Source organism: Leptinotarsa decemlineata, unplaced genomic scaffold (assembly GCF_025532065.1).
Source record: "Leptinotarsa decemlineata unplaced genomic scaffold, Ldec_3_MD MMD2_tig00026294_RagTag_RagTag, whole genome shotgun sequence".
Classification (NCBI taxonomy): Eukaryota; Metazoa; Arthropoda; class Insecta; order Coleoptera; family Chrysomelidae; genus Leptinotarsa; species Leptinotarsa decemlineata.
The window spans coordinates 13,198,333-13,219,993 of record NW_027412674.1 but is presented as its reverse complement, the minus strand read 5'-3'; the positions used below and the strand labels follow the sequence as shown (position 1 = coordinate 13,219,993).

Below are 21,661 nucleotides of genomic sequence, written 5' to 3'. Positions count from 1 at the left end.
TAATATTCATAGACATTCATTTGATATTGCACATTTGTTAATAAATTTGAAATATACTCGTAAACTCAAGAATTTCAGCTAGTTATTCCAATACATTACTGAAGATCTTGAATTATGAATATTAAATGTTTCAATATAAGTTTCACCATCATTAGAAAATTAATTATTCAGTTGATTTTTTGATGTTCTAAATGAAAAAAATCATACGCCTATCAGTTGATATTGAAATACAACTTTGTCAGTTTTTATGAAATTTATTCTCCAAGCAAGAGTTCTAGTGCATTATTTTTCATGAGAATGAAAGTAAAATTGATTTAAATATATTATATGCTGTGAAAATTGTGTAAATTTCATTCCACCAAGAGAGTAGATTTCATATTTACTGACTCTTGAGACAGACCAAATATACGCGATTTTAATGCACAGATAAATGCATACTTCAATTATACAATATGACTTGATGGTGTGTCGTAGTGTGATTTTGCTTTCTTTGCATGACACTGCTCACTTCCTTAATTAACACTGTCAGAAATCCTTTCTTTAGAATTATGTATACTGTAGTAAACACAACTGTATACACTATAAGTATTCGAGCTCGGTGTGGCAAGAGAGATAGCGTAACGCCGAACCAATGGGAAGGGAATCACGTAGTCGCTTGCGCATGGTGACCCGTCGCCACGCCAGCGATCGGTTTTACGTGCGGCTATGGATGTTTCACCCAACCCAACCTGCTGGCGCTTAGGAATGCCAACCTCAGAAGTAGGAACTGGGGATAAACCAGGTCTCAACTTTCAATGTAATATACTTTCTTTTGAATATTTGCGTTTATTCATTGCCAGAGATTCTAGCTTGTTTAATTTTCATCTTTTATTTTGTGTATGCATTATGTCTTAGTCCATGTTGAAGTCGTGATTATTCTCTGAAAGGTGGCAAGCATAGCAGGAATTAGTTTTCTTCAGCTCAAAACTTCATTTATGTTCGGCGATTCTCGTTTTGGAATATCTTGAATTGCTTTCTATACATGATCCACATGTTAGTTTTCAGAGCCCAGATAACAAAAAAATAATCTCTTTTCTGTTATCACAAATCATTGGTCTACAAACGTGTAGTAGATTGTCCAATAAATAAGTATTTTGGTTCTGAACCGATAGTATCTTGAAGATTTCAGACATATTTGTTGATCACCATTTTTGCATCATAGAATAAAAATATGTTATACAGTATGTCTATCAGTAGTATTTGCCTTCTTTCATCAGGAAAGAAACATGGAGTACCTCCTGTTGCCTTCTGCTGTCTTGATGAATGAGAATCACATCGGATCTCTCAAATCATTTTTTTTGTGAAAGACGAGAAAATCATAAAATCGTCTAACGGCATCTTCTTGGACCCTTCTTTATGAAAATCATAAATATATATTATGCTTATGGGATCCTGTCTCCAGAAGAACTCTGAGAAACACTCTAACATTTTCATTAACTAGTCATACATAGATTTATTTAATGAAATTTGTTGAAAATCATTGTTGAGAAACACTCTGAGGATCCCTAAATTGCCGAAGGCATCGAAAAGAGTAAAAAGTGTGGAAGAAAATCTTAATAGGATGAAATTGGAAGAGAAAAAAATATGACGAAAATCAGAAGAAAAATAACTTATGAGCGATCTGAGGATGGGAAGTGGAGGGGGGTGAGTTTTTAAGGGAAAAACACGGTTTATGGTGATTTTCAGCAAAACTACAAGTCCTGCGAAAAAAAGTTGAATGGCAAAGTTGTAGGCAATGAAAATATAAAAAATTACAATATAACACTTAATTAATTGCGGTTTCAAAAATTTCTATTGGAAGGAATTTAATCATCTTCCACATCGACATATCTCCAACCCACAAAAGGTGCAACAGAACAACATTGTTCCAGGGCATATTCACAGCTTCAAACTTGGCGTTATGCTGAAATTTACGAAAAAGAATTAATTTCGAAAACACTGCTTGAAACTATTTGCTCAACTTGTGAAACTGTATGTATCAGTCTAAAATATGGCTGTCGGAAAGATGGTTTGAAATGCATATATTTATGCTCAAATTATCATTGTTCTGAAAAAAGCTTCAAAGTTGAAGTTATTGATTCACGTGATATTGTGGATGAAGAACCAATCCAGAGTAGAAAAAATATTGGAGACGAAGACGATGATGGTCTTGAATATTTCGAAGATCTCTACATCTGTTGATGAAATTACAATAAGCAAGAAATAATCTTTCTCAAAATATCAACGTATTCATTTCTTTCAAGGTTATTTTGGGTTAGATCTAAAGTGAGTGGGACTATTCGACCCACCACCGCAACCCACAAGGGTTTATTGTGGCTCACACCTATTCACACCCGACCAAATAAACCCAGCTTCTTTACTGAGCCGATTAGTTTGTATGGTGAATGGTCTTTCACGTCAGATGGTAGGAGTACGGCTCTGCCGAACTCTAAAAACCTAATTCAGTTCCCAGCGGGACAAGCACAAAGTATATGCTCTGCTGTTTTATCATTTTCCAAACAGAGGCGACACGCACTGTCTTCCGACAGTCCAAGTCTCTCTATATGATGATTCAAATGACAGTGACCTGTAAGTAGGCTTGTTAGACATCGTAGTTCATCCCTACTGTAGTCCACCATCTGTTTGGTATCAAGTTTCGAAGGATGAATAAACGCCTTGTAGTGAGCCAAGCCTGGAAGATTCTGTCAGAAGTCCAAAAATCTTCTTGCCATCAAGATGTTCAAAGTTTGTTTGGTAAAGCCTGAAGCGGTGCCAATGACAGGTTCTGCTCCGATGAATCTGCTTGCAGGATTTTCCTTTGCAAGGAAGTCAGCAGTTTCGTTGCCTTCCAGGCACAAAGTATGTGCTCTGCTGTTTCATCATTTTCCAAACAGAGGCGACACACACGGTCTTCTGACAGTCCGAGTGTTTGCATATGATGATTCAAATGACAGAAGGCATCTTAGACATCGTAGTTCATCCCTACTGTAGACCAACAACTGTTTGGAATCAAGTTTTGAAGGGTGAATGAACGCCTTGGAGTGAGCCAATCCTGGAAGATTCTGCCAGAAGTCCATAGCTCTTCTTGCCATCCAGGGGTTCAGTGTTTGTTTGGCAAAGCCCAAAGCGATGCCAATGACAGGTTCTGGTCCAATGAAGCCGCTTGCAGTACCCTCCTTCGCAAGAGAGTCAGCAGTTTCATTCCCCTTCAGGCTAGTATGACCAGGAATCCAGACCAGAGACAATCTGTCAAGTCTTTCTATCGAGGAGAGTCTTTTTTGGCAATTTGCTACCAATTTAGACGTTGCTCGGTAGGAACCAAGAGCTTCCAACGCCTCTTGACTGTCCGAGAATATTTTTATTGACTTGTGAGTGAGGATGGATTCATACCCTCCTATACCCTTTCTAGCTAGAGACAATCCTATATATTTAGGTAGTGCACTGTCAAATGCTCCTTCAATATCAAGAAATACAGCAACCGCAATCTCCTTGTTGTCAAGGGTCAAGGGTTTTCTCAACGAGGTTGTTAATTGCTGAATCTGTCGATTTGCCGGTTTGATAAGCATACTGGTAGTTATTCAGGGGGGATGCATATAATGCTACCCTCTTGATATGTCTGTCCAGTATCCCCTTAAGTCCTTTCAGCAGGAAGGATGTAAGGCTGATTGGTCATACCGATTGGGGGTGTGGGTCGCTCCGGCCCACTTTAGGTATATATACCACCCTTGCTTCCAACCAACTGGGTGGTATATAGTTCCACGCCAGACTAGCTCTATACAATTTTGTGAGGAAAGGTAAAATTATTTCCACTCCGTTTTGAAGAAGAGCTGGAAATATACCGTCCTCTCCGGGAGATTTGAAGGGCTGAAAAGAATTAATAGCCCATTCAACTGCAGGTGCTATGATAACCTTTTTTGCGACGTCCCAGTCGTTCTTTTTTGGACGTTTAACGCCCTCGAAGATGGGTGGTCTGTTGTTATCAAGAGTCAGATTTCCAATAAAAGTGGTAATAAACATGGAAAGTTTCATTTCTTTCTTCTCCAATCTGTTGAGTCTTCCTATCCAGGAGAGTCGTTTTTTGGCAATTTGTTACAAATTTAGACGTTGCTTGGTAGAAGTCAAGATTTATCAACGCCGCTTGACTGTCCGAGAATATTTTTATAGACTTGTGTGCGGGGTTGGATTTATCCAATCTGTCCGCACACAATTCAATAACGTAAATTTCCGATTAAAATACAGGCGCATAAGTACCTAGGCAGGTAGATAAGTCTGTCCTGGGTCTGCGACTGAAAACACCTGCACCAGAACTGGAAGGTGTTTTTGATCCATCTGTGAACCAATAACTATCTACTCCTTATATTTCCTTCTCCCGCAGGATCCAGTCCTCTCTACTCTGGAATAGTACTTCATAAGGCAGTTCGTAGTTGACAGTTGGAGGCATAAAGTCAGAGAAAGCTGTGACTTCCAATGTCAACCAACAATCTGTTGCACTCTGCATTGAATTGATTTGTGCATCTGGCAATGTGCACAAGTCTGTATGCAGTCCATCTAGCCTCTCTCTCCAGAAAAATGTGGAGAGGAAGTAGATCTAGAAGGATCTCAATGGCCGCTGACGTTGTGATACTGATGGCACCACTGATAGCCAGACAAGCCTGTCTCTGTAAGCCAGAGAGTTTCGCTCGGGCCGTTTTCTCTGAAGCTTCCGACCACCAGGCAATTGCACCATAAGTGATCATTGGTCTTACAATCATCACACAAATCCAGTGGATTTGTTTGGGACCTAACCCCCAAGTTTTACCACAAATCCTTCGACATGTCCATAGAGACAGACTGGCTTTGTGTAAAACTTTTTCCAAGTGAGTCTTCTATCAAGAATAATGCTAAGATATTTCACCTCCGTTCCAAATGGAATGACCCCACCATTGAGGGAAAGTAGCGTTAGATCGTTCAATTTTCTCCTCTTGGTGAAGGGGATTAGGTAACACAGTTTTGCTGGGGTTGACAGACATCTGCTCCCTCAGGCACCAACTGTGAACAACGTCCAACGCGCTTTGGAGGATATTACAAGCTAATCTTTCCGACGTGGACCTTGCCAGGATGACAAGGTCATCTGCATGAGCTTGCAGATCAACTTTTCTTCTGTCGAGGGCATCAAGCAGTCAGGAGCGACCACAGAAAGGGAGATAGTACCAAACCTTAGGGCAGCCCCTGGTGACCCTGAACCTAATGGCCTTGCCTTCAAGAGTCGTAGGTGCAGTTCTGTATATTAGCATGGAATAGATTCAGCCAGTTATGGTTGATTCTACACCCTTTCTAGCCAGAGACAATCCTATAGATTTAGGTAGTGCATTGTCAAATACTCCTTCAATACCAAGGAATACAGCCACCGCAATCTCTTTGTTGTCAAGGAATTGGGAGATTCTTTTAAAGACTTCGAATCCCAGGATTTGTATCTTGAATGTTTTAATATAACGTTATCAGTCGGTGTCAAAAGCCTTTGACACCGTGGATCATAAAAAACTTCTGAATACATTGGAAAATAACGGTATTAGGGGCAATTGCCTGAAACTGTTTGAAAGCTATTTACTCAATAGAGAACAGTCAGTAAGAATCGAAGGGATACAAAGCGAGCCGAGAAGAGTAGAATGTGGTGTGCCCCAAGGTACAATCTTAGGACCAACTTTATTCAATCTCTACATAAACGACCTATTCAAACTTAATACAGCTGGTACAATAATTGGATATGCAGATGATACAGCCATTTTTTATGAGGAAAAGACCTGGAATAACCTCAAAAATGTAGTTGAAATGGATTTTAAAGCAATAAAAGAATTGTTCGACTATAAATTACTCACTGTTAATATGGAGAAAACCAATTTCTTACCCTTTAGTTGCAATTCAAACAATTCCTGCCCTTTTGACAATCTCCTTATCAAAAACCAAACATCAAACTTTACAATTCAAGCAGTTAGCGAAGTGAAATATTTAGGTGTTTATTTGGATAGGTACCTGAAATGGGATACTCATATCAAGTATGTCATCAAGAAACTTCAGACAATCCTATTCAGATTCAGATTTCTAAGGAAATACCTCCCCATCAAAGAATTATTATGCGCTAGTTGAAAGTCATTTGAAATATGGCATTGTAGCCTGGGGAGCTGCTCTACGTACCCATCTCAACCCGTTAGAAATCGTGCAAAGGAAAATACTTAAAATTATAATGTTTAGAAACAATCGCTATTCCTCGGACGAACTATACAAGGAATGTCAAATAATGGACCTTAGACAGCTTTATTTTTACAACGTTCTCATCAAATACAATTCCAACAAAAATCAAATAAAAGAACATCACAGTTACTATACAAGAAATTACAAGAAAATACCGTATCCTATCATACTGAAAAAGTCAATTTCACAAAGAGCATTTTCATACACATCAACCAAATTCCACAATATTATTCCTGATGAAATTAAAAACAGTAACCGCACTCCAATTTTCAAAAAGAATTTGAAATCGTTTATATTCGAAAAACAAAGACAATATGTGATAAATATATTGGAATAAAAAGTATACCAACCAATTATGCTATATTACCCTAGTCACATTATATAAATTTTATACAAATCTTATTATTATTTTTACATTCTGTCAACATATATTGGTCTATGTCCTTGTTTTATTTCTTTTTATATTATTTGTCTTGTGCCGTATTCTAGAAAATATACTCATTGTTACCATAAACAGGCACCCTGTATTAAGTTAACACGAATCTTATTATTATTGTTTTATTTATATTTTTTGTCAACTCATAACGTCATGTCTTTTCAAATTATTATTTTTTTATTTTTATGTTACATTCTATTTGTCTTGTAGCGTACTCTATAAATTATACTCCTTGTTACACAATAACGAAACAAGTGCAATAGCGCTTATCGTTCAAGTCTTTATTCCCACTCTATCATGTAGTTCATTTATTTATATTCTGTACTCTTACGGTGAATAAAGTTTTTTATTATTATTATTATTATTAGATGGCATTATTATGTAATGGAATTGAACGATACCTAATCCATAACTCACTCAAGTGTCACTGCATATGAAAACGCAGTATGAAAACGGTCTTTAGGTTTTGACATCTGGGATTTTGAAAAAATGTATTTCTTCAGTACGCATCTGACTCATTCGTCAACTTTCCACGAACCGAAGTATCAAAAATTCCTTAATCGGATAGGATTCCAGCTATTAGTTATCACCGAATGAAACACCTCATTTCCCTATTAGGTATTGAACTCGATATAAAAACTGAAACAAAAGAGTGAGAAAAATATTCAGTTTCCTCTGCACCCAATAAATTTTCATCAAATCTAAAGAAAACACGAAAAATATGCGAAACTTGTAGAAGAAATTCATTCATTGTTCATCTGAACTCGCGTAGTTAGCTAGTTCTTTGTTACTTTGATGATGGAGCAACAAAATATGTGGAGAAAGACCGAAAAGTGTTCTCATCTATCAAGATATCATAAGTTGAAAGTGGTCTCTCATAACATGTTATTCCATCTAAATGATTAGAGAATAATTGATATATTTTTGGCGGATTGTTATAAAATTATTTCAAGATCATCAAAGTTGAGTTTTATAAATTGTAGTTTTCCAGTTCTGAGTTTGAGCATGTGTTTTATCATTCAGTACATTCATACTAAACGTGTTTACTTGAAATTTACTATTGACCCGTCCCGGCGCATTCGCCAAAATAATTACTGTTTTTAGAACTTCTTATGTCTTTTAATACAACTAAGTATTGTTATTGTGTATTGTTATTTGTTTAAAAATGTTTTACACTACTGCTGAAGGAGTTTCAGGTAATGCTTTATTTTTTGGCAACGACCAAAATGCTAATAGAACATCAATTTTATTTAACGAGCAAAACTCTTTTGAACACCTATGCAGAAATCACGTTCTGGATTTGGTCACAAAATTCAGGGAGACAGGTTCGGTTTTAAATAAGGAAAGAAATGTTCAGAGAAGGGTAGTGAATGACGATAATGCGATTGGAGTGATTGGTCAAGTCATCGCCAATCCCAATACCTGAGGTTTATCAGCAGTGGCCGGAATAAGCCATATGAGCGCATGGAGAATCCTTAAAAACCACAAATTCCATCCTTACAAAATTAAACTTGTTCATGAACTCAATGAGGATGATTTTGACCGAAGACAGGAGTTTTGTGAGGGCATGAGTGAGAGATTAATGCAAAATCCCGAGCTGCTTTATAACATCTGTTTTTCGGACGAAAACTCATTTTATTTAAATGGTTGCGTGAACCGTCACAATTGCCGTTATTGGTCGGATGAAAACCCAAGACAATACGCAGAAATACATACCCAACATCCCCAAAAGTTGAATGTCTGGGCCGGAAGATTAGGCAATCATATTATAAGTACATTTTTCATTGATGGAAATTTAACCGGTGATTCTTATTTACAACTTTTCGATGAGGCAATATAACCTCGTATAGCTGAAATAATTGAACAGGATCCAAGATGTCAAGATGAATTCATCCATTTTCAACAAGACGGTGCACCACCCCATTATGCCCAGAAGGTTCGAAATTTTTTGAATAATCATTTTGAAGGACAATGGATTGGCAGAAAAGGTCCAATTGAATGGCCAGCACGATCACCAGATTCAACACCACTGGACTACTTTTTGTGGGGATATTTGAAGTCTAAAGTTTATGATACACATCCAGCCAATTTGGATGAATTACGTCGTAGAATTATTGACGAATATCGAGCTTATAACTCCTGAGATGTTGAATAATGTAGAAGCAAAATTCGAACAAAATCTTTATTGTTGCATGGAGCAAAATGGCGCAAATTTTGAACATTTACTCTAAATTTCCTATGTGAGTTACCCTTATTAGGTGTTACTTTTTTTGTGTGTGCTTTAAAATCAATTATTTGGATTTATTAACCCTAAAACAGTTTTTTAAACTTTTCTGTGTCATCAGCATTCAAGGAAATCAGCAGGTTGTATTCGTTGTGTAGGTAAGTTTTTAGAATGATTCACTTTTTTATCAGAAGCATAAAATATCCACGTCAAAAGACAACCTTCACAAGGAGGTGCCACTCAATTTACCTAAAATATAAGGGTGGTAACCAACCCCATCCCCCGGAAAAATCTCCTCGTAATAAACAAATAATTCTTACTTTTTTACGAAATCAAATGGACACGTATTAGCAGCTTGTTATAAAAAGCAAAAATTAATTTTTTTTTGAAAGTTCTGAACGTAAATTGTACCTTAAAAACAATTTGATTTATTTTAAAAAGAGTTGCACTCAATAAAAATACCATAAAAACTTCAAATCATCTCGAAAACTAATCGTTACAAAAATTTTCTTTTAACAGGATGTAAAGGTATTCGAAAGACCTTTAAAACAAGGTGCCACTCGACCTACTTTCCCTATCTAAATAAGGGTCGTCAAAGGGGTGCGTACTACAAAAAATCTGATTACTCTGAAAGGTGTCCCCCTTCAATTAGAAATCGACGTGTCCGAGCTTTCTTTGAAAATCTTACTTTTTATATTCAAAAACGGCTCTGTTAAGTTTTCGTTATTACACACTGTATATCCACAGAAATATTATAGTCTGAAGTAACGGACAAAACTTTCAAAACTACCATATAAATATTCACATCCTAATGAGATTTTGGTGTTCATTTATTCCCAAATAATACAAAGTATTACTAAAATTTATTCAGTATTTTACTGTGTCCATATACTTATAAACTGTTTCGAACATTAAAAAGCATATATAATTATATTTCAACCAACCCTACGATTTGTTTCAATTTTTTAACAACCCGTCCCTGTCATTCACCGCTGCGCACTACTATTGATTTTACGGGGAAAACTCTAACAGCACCCGCATCCTCTCAGGACTCGCAGCCTGTGTAAGGATCTCGACCTCTCAGCCACATTCAGTCAATGCTATCGTCATGATTTTTTTCATTTTTGTCCCAATCGGTACAGGATAAAAACCCGAAAGTAATGGCAATGTGTTGCTAAGTGATAGTTATTTATATGTGATAATGATGAAGGTGGAATGGGTGTTACTTATTATTTTTATATTTTGTGTCGATTATTCACTCAGCAATCCTGATGCAAAAAGACTGTATGACGATCTACTAAGCAATTACAATAGACTGATCAGGCCAGTTAGTAATAATACAGACACTGTTTTAGTGAAGTTAGGATTGAGATTATCCCAGTTGATTGAATTGGTAAGCATTTGAATATATCTAAATTTGTCATATATCGTGAATTATGATAATAATTGGAGAGAGACACCGAACCGTTATTTCAACACCTCAACACGTGTTTCGATCACCAAGAGATCATCAAACTGGAAGTTCAATCTCCATCCTGAAGATGATCACTTGGTGATCGAAACACGCATCGAAGTGTTGAAATAACGATTTGGTGTTCAAGAGAATGATTTAAATTCCAGTTAAATGATCACTGGGTGATCAAAACACGTGTCGAGTTGTTGAAATAATGGTTTGGTGTTCGAAAGGAAGATTGAACCTCCAGTTCAATGACCACTTGGTGATCGAAACACGTCAAATAACGGTTTGGTGTTCAAGAGGAAGATTGAACTTCCAGTTTGATGGTCACTTGGTGATCGAAACATATGTTGACGTGTTAAAATAACGGTTTGGTGTTCAAGAAGAAGATCAAACTTTCAGTTTATTGATCACTTGGCGATCGAATCACGTGTCGAGGTGATGAAATAACGGTTTGGTGATCACTAGGAAAATTTAACTTTCAGTTTACTGACCACTTGGTGATCGAAACATGTGTCGAGGTGTTGAAATAATGGTTTGGTGTTTGGAAGGAAGATTGAGTTTCCAGTTAAATGATCACTTGGTGATCGAAACACGTGTCGAAGTATTGAAATAACGATTTTGTGTTTGAGAGAATGATAAAAATTCCAGTTGAATTATCACTGGGTAATCAAAACACATGTCGATGTGGTCAAATAACGGTTTGGTGTTCAAGAGGAAGATTGAACTTCCAGTTTGATGGTCACTTGGTGATCGAAACAGATGTTAAGGTATTGAAATAATGGTTTGGTGTTCAAGAAGAAGATCAAATTATCAGTTTACTGACCACTTGGTGACCGAAACATGTGTCGAGGCGTTGAAATAATGGTTTGGTGTTTGGAAGGAAGATTGAGTTTCCAGTTTAATGATCACTTGGAGATCGAAACACGTGTCGAAGTATTGAAATAACTATTTGGTGTTTGAGAGAATGATTAAAATTCCAGAGTTAAATTATCACTGGGTGATCAAAACATATGTCGAGGTGGTCAAATAATGGTTTGGTGTTCAAGAGGAAGATTGAACTTCCAGTTTAATAGTCACTTGGTGATCGAAACAGATGTTAAGGTGTTGAAATAACGCTTTGGTGTTCAAGAAGAAAATCAAACTATCAGTTTACTGACCACTTGGTGATAGAAACACGTGTCGAGGTGTTAAAATAACGGTTTGGTGATCAATAGGAGAATTCAACTTTCAGTTTACTTACCACTTGGTGATCGAAACATGTGTCGAGGTGTTGAAATAATAGTTTGGTGTTTGGAAGGAAGATTGAGTTTCCAGTTTAATGATCACTTGGTGATCGAAACACGTGTCGAAGTATTGAAATAACGATTTGGTGTTTGAGAGAATGATTGAAATTCCAGAGTTAAATTATCACTGGGTAATCAAAACACATGTCGAGGTGGTCAAATAATGGTTTGGTGTTCAAGAGGAAGATTGAACTTCCAGTTTAATAGTCACTTGGTGATCGAAACAGATGTTAAGGTGTTGAAATAACGCTTTGGTGTTCAAGAAGAAGATCAAACTATCAGTTTACTGACCATTTGGTGATCGAAATACGTGTCGATGTGTTAAAATAACGGTTTGGTGTTAGGAAAAAAACTCTAGTAATATTCATTACTACATCAAATGTTCCAAACAAATTGTGAATTCTAATGAGAAATATCGTAATCCAGTTGATAATATGAGTCTAGGAGCTATCTTGAGGTACTTTCAATAATGAAATAAAATCAATTATTTTCGTAATTATTTTCGCTTCAAAACCCAAATTAGAGCCATTATTTTTCGCTTGTGTGCATGTTTGAAATATAGGACAAATTGTAAAAGTCTCTGTACATATGGCAAGAATGGATAGACACACGGAATAATTGAGCTGTAAAAAAGCACTTTGAAAATGTTTTATTGGGAGTGAAACGTTTATTAAGGCATGAAATCTTGTGTCACGCACAATTGTAAATTTAGTGACGTCACAAATGGTGACTCCATACCGTTTCACGTGCCGTGAAGTTATGGACCTATTCAAAATGTAACGTATACTCTATAATTTTATGTTTCGTTCGATTCATAAAATTTCCAGGTTCACAACAATATTCTCAATACTAAGATTTGTGAATAGTTTCATTTTGAAGTTTTGCTAATCTTCCAACTACTGATACTAAGATGTATAAGAAGTAAATAAAAAATTACACTACCTAGCAAAATTGTTTCGATGAAATTCTGAATATCCATTGAATCGAATTCACATAAATTAGTATATGAAAAATAAATTACTTTATACCTATTTCTAATTTCAATGTTTGTTGGAGGTTGAAATGGGCAAAAATATGTCTTGGCACAATCAAGTCGCTGGAATTTCAAAGGCTGCTTCTCGAAAGCTTAGATCACTGTTTCGAACCTGAAAACTGTGAATTGTGAATCTTAAATTTTTAGTATTTAGCCTAAAGTTAGTTACCTGCTCTGAAATGTCTGCAACAAAGCAGATTGTTATATTGCATTATTTTTATTTTAGACATCGTTAAATAATCTTGTTCGAGTTATTTAGTTTTCCATTATTCTTAAGAGTCTCCCAATCGGGGTTTTTCAGTTGGTCTTCTAGTGTATGGGTCTCTTCTAATCCACTTATACTCATGAAACTTAATATTTTCGAATATCTTTACCTAAACAATCTGTATATTTAGGCCCGTATACAGGGTGTAACATAAGTACGTTGAAATACTCAAGTGACGTATTCCTGAGACAATTTCAAGAAAAAAAGTATATATGAACTTGTGTCCGAAAATGTTTCGTTTCGGAGATACGGGGTGTTGAAATTGAATTTTTTTGTTCGCTTTTTGAAAATAACTCTTGCAAAAAATTAGTTATTTGCACGAAATTCGATACCCAGGTTTTTTTTGACGTAGGAAATCATATTTTCGTATTCATTTTCATGTAACATCTAGAGGGCGCTGTGTTCGCTGTCATTACTTATTCCAAATTGCCCTAACTTTTTTCACAGTAAACTTTTGGTATGTTTCATGAAAAAACCTAATTCCCACACCTTTTCTAAGTGAAAAGGTTACACATACTCAACAACGCTGGAGGTGATCGTTTTCGAAATATTTATAATTTTCTATACCGATGCATATCGATTTCAATAATTTTTGTCACTCTTCGGCAAATTAAGTCAATCAAATCGAGTAGGCTATGAAAGTTTGTTTACAAAAATAAAAATTTGCTGTCACATTTTCAACTGTCAATTGACAAATTCACAGTTCGGAGTTTATAAAGTGATTTTTTGGTACCATGCCTGACTTTACGAATGCTGAAATGGCAGAAAAGGTTTTTGCATACGGCTTGGCTGGCGGAAATTCAAGCGAGGCCAGACGCATCTATCAGAAAAGGTATTTCCAACGCGTGACTCCTTCTGCAGCGATATTTGCGAATCTTTTCTGGCGACTTTCCGTATCTGGAAGCTTTGAAACAAATTCTGCAGTAGGACGGCCACGGACTATAAGAACTGCAGAATTGGAGGAGGCTGTTCTCGAAGAAATCAACCAAATGTCAAATGTGAGTCACATGACAGTTTACAGAATTTTAAAGGAACAGCAATCATATTCTTATCATATTCAGCGTGTCCAGGCACTTACACTACGTGATTTCCAACCACATATCGAATTTGCTCAATGGCTTGAAAAAAAAATTGAACAACATCCGCAAATTTTATCGAAAATTCCCTTCACAGATGAAGCTGATTTTTCAAGAAATGTTATCATGAACTTCCATAACAACCACATCTGGGCGGAAGATAACACACATGCCATAACACAAACTCATTTCCAAGACAGATTCTCTTTTAATGTATGGGTAGGCATAATTGGGGATTATTTAATTGGGCTCTATTTTTTCCCCTTACGTTTGAATGGAGATGCTAACCTACATTTTTTGGAACACGAGCTTCCCCAACTTATGGAAGATGTTCCCATTGGTCTCCGAAATCACTCTTGGTTTATGCACGATGGAGCTCCTGCTCATTTGAGTGTGATAACAAGAAATTTTTTAGACATAGCAAATCCCCAACGATAGATAGGAAGAGGAGGCACCAAGCATTGGCTCTTGAGGTCACCGGACCTCAATCCTGTTGATTTTTTCTTTTGGGAACACCTAAAATCACTAGTTTGAGCTATCCCCATTGAAAACGAGGAAATGTTGAGGGATCACATCATAGCTTGATGCGAAACGATAAGAAATACTCCGGGCATTTTTCAACGGTGTGGAATTCTTTGATGAGGGGAGCAGAAACTTGTATTACTGTTGGGGGTCGTCACTTTGAACAGTTGTTGTAATAGTTGTTTCGTTCAATTTTTATATGTGTATTTTTCTAATAAATAACATAGCACTTCTCCGAATTGTTTTTTTTTTTTACAAACTACGAAATGTAGCACTTTCTAATTGAATAATTAAAGCTGACAAATGTTTTCAATTTGGATTGAATAAGCAGTTCGATGATGCTCAGTTTAGAAGAAGTTTGTACGGGTATACTGCGTATAAAGTTTGATGGAAATAACTAAAATTGCAAAAAACTCATATGACAAAAACCTACCATGTTTTAACGACTTTCAACAATCTGTATTTTGAAAACGAATCATTCTTCGTTGAACATTTTATAGAAAAAACGTTGTTTATTTTGACGAGATCCATCACACACTTAGTTTTTGTAATGTTCTCAGCACTTCAACTCAGCGCTCTTGATACTAAGTAATATGCATCGATATAGAAAATTGTAAATATCTCGAAAACGATCACCTCTAGCGTTGTTGAGGAATGTACTTTTTTACTTGGAAAAGGTGTGGGAATTAGGTTTTTTCATGATAAGTACCAAAAGTTCACTGTCAGAAAATTTAGGGCAATTTAAAATAAATAATGACAGCGTACGCAGCGCCCTCTACATGATACATGGAAATTAATACGAAATTATGATTTCCCACGTCAAAAAAACCCCGGGTACCGAATTTCGTGCAAATAACTTATTTTTTGCAAGAATTGTTTTCAAAAAAATTCAATTTCAACACCTCGTATATCCGAAACAAAGCATTTTCGGACACAAGTTCATATAGACTTTTTTTCTTAAAATTGTCTCAGGTATACGTCACTTGAATATTTCAACGTTCTTATGTTACACCCTGTATATTATGAGCTACAAATAGGTATATTTTCAATTCCTTTATTATTCCTTGTGCCCCTCATCTTGAGACTTACCCGCTATTATCACCTTCTCCTACCTATGTTAAAACGAACTGAAATATTGTATTTGTGAAATCATGTTCATTACATTTTGAACTTTGTAGGAGTACAGAATAAATCTTTTCTTGTCTTCAGTACATCTTGCCGGATATTTTTCTTATCTTACGTTTTCACAGGAGTTGAAATAATTCTTGTGTGTATTAAGTATTCATACTCACGATAGAATAATCGTGGGTCAAAACACTCAGATCAGACCTTCTTTGGAGTATTGTTCTCATGTATGATATCAATTTAGAGTTTTCGGAAAGAATTATATTTTTGATGTTATTCACTAATTGATACCTATCATTTATAATGAGTCGTGGTTTCAAATTAGTGTAGAATTATTTCAATGAGCATTCTCGAAACATTCACGAATGAAGTCGTTACAAACTTAACCACAGGTCTGATTAATGAATTAGTTTCATGTAATTTGATTAGAGAATGAAGTTTTGGTTATGATGGATTTATTTGAGGATACTTATTACACCTAGATGGATAAAATGACCTCATTTCTCATGCACTTAAAATTTATTATTTAATTTTTTCAGAATTTGAAAGACCAGATTCTAACGACCAATGTTTGGTTAGAACATGTGAGTAATGATAGAAAAGAGTTGAATGAAGTTGTAGAAGGAATGTTTTAGGAATGGCAAGATCATAAGTTCATGTGGGATCCACAGGAATATGGGGGAGTTACGGAGTTGTATGTACCATCAGAACATATATGGCTACCAGATATAGTTCTATATAATAAGTAAGAAAAATATTTTGATTATTTTCTCAACTTTCCTTCCATCATCGTAATTTCAATAGTATTATGATTACTGGTAATTTGTGGGAGGTGATATTGAGGTACATCTGGTTACTCAAGAACAAATACATTAATCAACACCACTTTTTCAGTGCTGATGGAGAATATGTGGTAACAACCATGACAAAAGCCGTCTTGAGGCACACGGGAAAGGTTCTTTGGACTCCTCCGGCTATCTTCAAATCTTCTTGTGAGATTGATGTGAGATATTTTCCTTTCGACCAACAAACTTGCTTCATGAAATTCGGCTCATGGACCTACGATGGCAACCAGGTATTTCAATTTCAGTGCATGATTTCAGAATTATGAATCAAACGGGTTACCTTGAATGACTCTCGATTTCGATCCTGTCTAAAGAACTCATAAATTTCAAAGCTTCATTATCACAGTGCCTCAATTTCAATTTGGGAAACTCTGGTAGACAAACTCTTCAGTCTGTTGAACATCATCAGTTCTGGGCAGTTGAAAAGAAATTGTAAAGGGCCAAGAAGGGTACCTGATAGTTTGGTCAGTGGATTTGATACAAAACAAATACAGGAAATATTTATGGATAACGCACTCCAAACATTCCAAATGTTGACACCTGTTGACACGTTTTTATAGCTCAGTAGTTGTCATCAGTACAAGGTTAGGCAACACTTGTTTGCAGGAAACAGCAAACGATCTAACCGAAACCACAAAAAACAGCTGGCTGCTGTTGATGACTCTGAACATTTGTGTTATTTCCTCAACCAAGTGTTACGAAAAATTCACTTGACTGTATAGTTGGAGTAAACGATATTGTGTACATTTAAAGTTGGCGGCACTCTCGAAGGCCAAAAAAACCAATACATAGCAATGAACCGGCAGCAAACTAGTCAATTTGGACTGTAGACTTGGCAGTGTTCGTATTGGATAATTCTCAATAACCGAGTTTTATGATTGCCTGAAGAGCCATAAAATTAAATTTGATGTCATGTTACGGTGACGAATAGAAATCAGGGAATGCGGGGATGGTTATCGCCTTCGTGTTCAGTTCAGGAACTGATCGCGATTTAAGTATTGAAATTCGATATTGGTGCAGTTAAGATTACTTAAAATTTTCGTTATCTGTTTAAAAGAACTGACAGTGATAACGAGTGTGATAACAACGCAGACTTTTTCCAGTGTAGTGATTTCAATAGCGATGGTGAACAATGTGGAAAAGAGATACCAGTGAATAAGATTCAGATGCATTTGAATATTGGAACACAGAGAATATGTTTTAATGTATTTAAGAATCTACATCTCAAGTTTGGTTTCGAGGGAAACAAACTTTTACAAGCAACATCAGATTTGATCGAAATTCCTTTCTCAACTGTACGTAAAATAGTCAAAATCAAACCTTTTGAACGCAAAACGCAATGTGATACAGGATTGCCAAAACCTTTAGATGTACATCTAATGAAATCATTGGAAAATAACAATATACGACTGTTACAAAAGCAATGAGATTCCTTCAACTGAAATCATAAGGTAGAAATTGAATACTTTCGGCCATAACGTGAGTTGCTGTGACAAAACTTTTCAAAATTGGATGAAGAAACTAGGATTTGGAATTAAAATGATAAACAAACGTCAAGCAGTTATGGAGAGCAGAAGAATAATGGAACTGTGTAACAAATACTTAGAACGAATAACTGAATATAGACAAAAACAACGGCAAATTTTCTATTTGGACGAAACTTGGTATGACCCTCACGACACAATTACGAAAGGATGGACTGATGATTCGAGTATGTGTACGCCTAACATACCTGCAAACAGAGGATCTCGACTAATCATTGTGCAGAGGAAGTGAAGGATGGGTGAAACATTGTGAAAAAAACTTGAGGACTGCTATATTGACTACTATTGAACATGAAAGCTAATATTTTCGAGGAATGGTTTGAAATCACATTGATCACGAATAGTGTAATAGTTCTTGACAACGCTTCCTATCATTCGCGACAACTTATCAATGTATCGAATAAAAATTCTAGGAAAGATGAAATACAAAGTTTTTTGATGGAGAACAATTTGTATTTTGAAGAATACTATACCAAAAACCAACTACACGAAGTTTAACAGACTAAAACGGTTGAAAAAATGAATGCCCTTGAGAGTATTGATGAAAAGTGTGGACACATCATACTGAGACTTTCCCATTTTTTTCTGTATTTTCAATCCCATCGAGTTAATAAGGGAAAATTGAAACAAAGCATTATGCGTAAAAATAATTTTCCAAAATTCAATAGGAAGTTTATAGAGCTAATAAAAGAAGTATATAATATTACCGAAGAAGACTGGCAGAACAGGATTTAAAAAGTAATTTGAGTTGAAAAGGACTATATCGAGTGGTCCAACAAGAATGCACCTTGCTTTTCTCCTTTTTTTGTAACTTAACGCAAAAATCCTCGAACAGGTCAATTTTGCTTCTGAGAGGGACACATTTCAGATGTATTTTTCTACCTGTGCCTTCAACCCCTTAGCGAGGGTGAGTAACAACCCTAAAATTTTAAATGGAAAGTGGGGTCGAGTGATATATCATTTGAAAGGGCATAAAATTCTATTTCCAATGATACCTAATTTGTTGTTTTTACTTGAGTAGTTATAAAAAAAGCAAGAACATTTACTCGATATTTTCGGTGTTAATGAAAATGCGGAAAAATCGGCATTTTTATCACTACTACATTCCTCAATTTCTCTCGTGCGTTTTCTGGTTCAAATAACAACAGCAGATAAGTGTAGAAAAAGAATTTAGGCAAACGTTCATTGATTCAGTTCGGTTGCTTTTGAAATTATTTCAACTTTACTGTAAAAATGGTTTATTCCATTCCTGAACGAGTTGAAATTGTTAGACTTCATTATCAATATAATAGTTGTGCTAGACTTACTGCTCGCCTCTTTAGTAACAGTCATCCCGGGAAAAATGTGAATGATTCGTACGTTGCCACGTTAGTCCAAAAGTTTGTCGATACCGGATCTGTCTCTAATGTGAAACACCAGCCACGGAAACCTTTCAGAAATGAAGCAGTGGAAGTCGCTGTTTTGGGACATGTTGAATTGGATCATACTGAGGCTGCAGCTTGCTGCAGCCTCAGGTGTATCCCGTTCGTCCATAATACGGATATCAAAAGCCTATAAATTTCATACGTACAAAATTAAATTAGTACAGGAACTCAATGAAGATGATCCTGATAGAAGGCTGCAATTTTGTGAACAACTGAGCCAGCTACTAATTGATGATCCGCACCTATCATTCAACACGTGCTTTTCCGATGAGAGTACATTTTTTTTAATGGAGCTGTGAATAGGCATAATTGCCGTTACTAGGATGACAGTAACCCACACTTATTCCGAGAGGTTCATACCCAATACCCTCAAAAAATCAATGTCTGGTGTGGCATATTAGGTATTCATATCGTAGGGCCACTTTTTATTCCTGGGAATTCAACTGGTGAGGTCTACCTGAACATGCTTGAAGATACAATTGATCCTCTCATAACAGAAATAATTGAAAATGACCAAAATCATAATGATGATCGGCTTCATTTCCAGCAAGATAGAGCACCTCCTCACTATGTTGCTCCGGTAAGAGAGTTTTTAGATGGCCGGTTTCCTGGACGGTGGATTGGAAGGAGAGGCATCCACGAATGGCCTGCCAGGTTCCCTGATTTATCGCCTTTAGACTTTTTCCTTTGGGGACACTTGAAAAATAAATGTTTTGCTACGCAGCCCGAGTCCATAGAAGATCTTCGCCAAGGAATTACAGCAGAGTGCAGAAGTATAACACCTGATATGCTACAGAAAGTTAGGAATAGATTTGAACAAAATCTGTATTATTGTATGAAAGCAAATGGGTCACATTTTCAGCACTTGCTGAAGTAGGATTCTACTAAGTCAATTACACATTTCAAAGTACTGGGTTGTAGTTGTTTTTCTTCATAATACCTACATGTTTGAGTGAAATACAACAAATTAGGTATCATTGGAAAGATAATTTTGTACCCTTTCAAATGATATATCACTCGATCCCACTTTCCTTTCGAAATTTCAGGGTTGTTACTCACCCTCGCTAGGGGGTTGAAGGCACAGGTAGAAAAATACATCTAAAATGTGTCCCCCTCAAAAGCAAAATTGACCTGTCTGTGCATTTTTGCGTTAAGTTACAAAAAAAGGAGAAAAGCAAGGTGCATACTTTTCGTTTGACCACTCTGTATGGAAATTGGACACTATCAATGGTGGAAATAAAATCATTATTGATTTATATGACGACAGTGATAGTGAAACGGAGAATATGGAAGAGGAATTATCAGACACTTTCGATGAAAGTTAGTGAAGTGTTTTTGAAGCGATCGATTGTATTATTATTGTACGGGAGCTGTTGGAAGGTAGGTTGCATTATATCGTTTACTGTACCGTACTGATGATAACGAATGAGCAAGAAACATGTGTCAACACGTGTCTTGGTGTTCGATATAATTCGAAAGGGAGGGAGCGCGCGGACCAGCTTACATCAGAAATTGGAGAAAATTACCCAACTGTGTTTCTGGCTATTGGCCTCATCATCGCAGTCCAAATTGAAGATGGACATCACCTTGTTATCAAAGATAGAAAACATACATATGCATGAAATCACCAACAGTGTCATACGCACATTTGTGGTTACAGTTAGAAGACATAGAATTTCTAAAAATCCCCTGAATACTCAAAGGTGTTAACGAGTGAGTTTGATCTGAATGGAAATCTCACACTCATGTGTGATATTTCCCATTTCAGTAACCAGTTGTTGTCCATCTCTGCACTCGGCTGCACTGCGGTGATTTCTCATTCAATTAATTATTTATTATAATTAGGATTCGATTCCGGAGTGGACTATTTTCAGAAAAATCCTTCTTTATTATATCTCTATCAATAATAATTTTGAGCACCTACCATTTGTATAATTTCGAGTAAACTTTATCTATGATAATACTTGTATAGAGAATTTTCATAATGAATTTCTTTTGAATATAACGTTTCTCATTGGTTTTTCGTATGTATAACCTCATTGTGTTCAACAGATCATTCAATTCGAAGATAAAATTCATGATTACGACAAGTTTCAGACTAATTGGACCCTCCAGTGGTTCATAATACACAGTAACTTTTCAGAGTGAACTTCGGATTGAACTTTTATTACAATTCAGC

At 36.1% G+C, this 21,661-nt stretch overlaps 1 protein-coding gene across 1 annotated transcript in view; it reads left to right on the top strand.

Annotated features, from left to right (window-relative positions):
* The first annotated feature begins 9,963 nt into the window (after positions 1 to 9,963).
* nAChRalpha2 (nicotinic Acetylcholine Receptor alpha2) overlaps positions 9,964 to 21,661 on the top strand; it is a 33,909-nt gene continuing 22,211 nt past the window's right edge. Inside the window, exons 1-4 of the mRNA XM_074180464.1 lie at positions 9,964 to 10,299; positions 16,209 to 16,253; positions 16,305 to 16,414; positions 16,564 to 16,744. Of these exons, the coding sequence (XP_074036565.1) occupies positions 10,108 to 10,299; positions 16,209 to 16,253; positions 16,305 to 16,414; positions 16,564 to 16,744 (528 nt within the window). The 5' untranslated portion in view covers positions 9,964 to 10,107. The remainder of the gene's footprint in view (positions 10,300 to 16,208; positions 16,254 to 16,304; positions 16,415 to 16,563; positions 16,745 to 21,661) is intronic.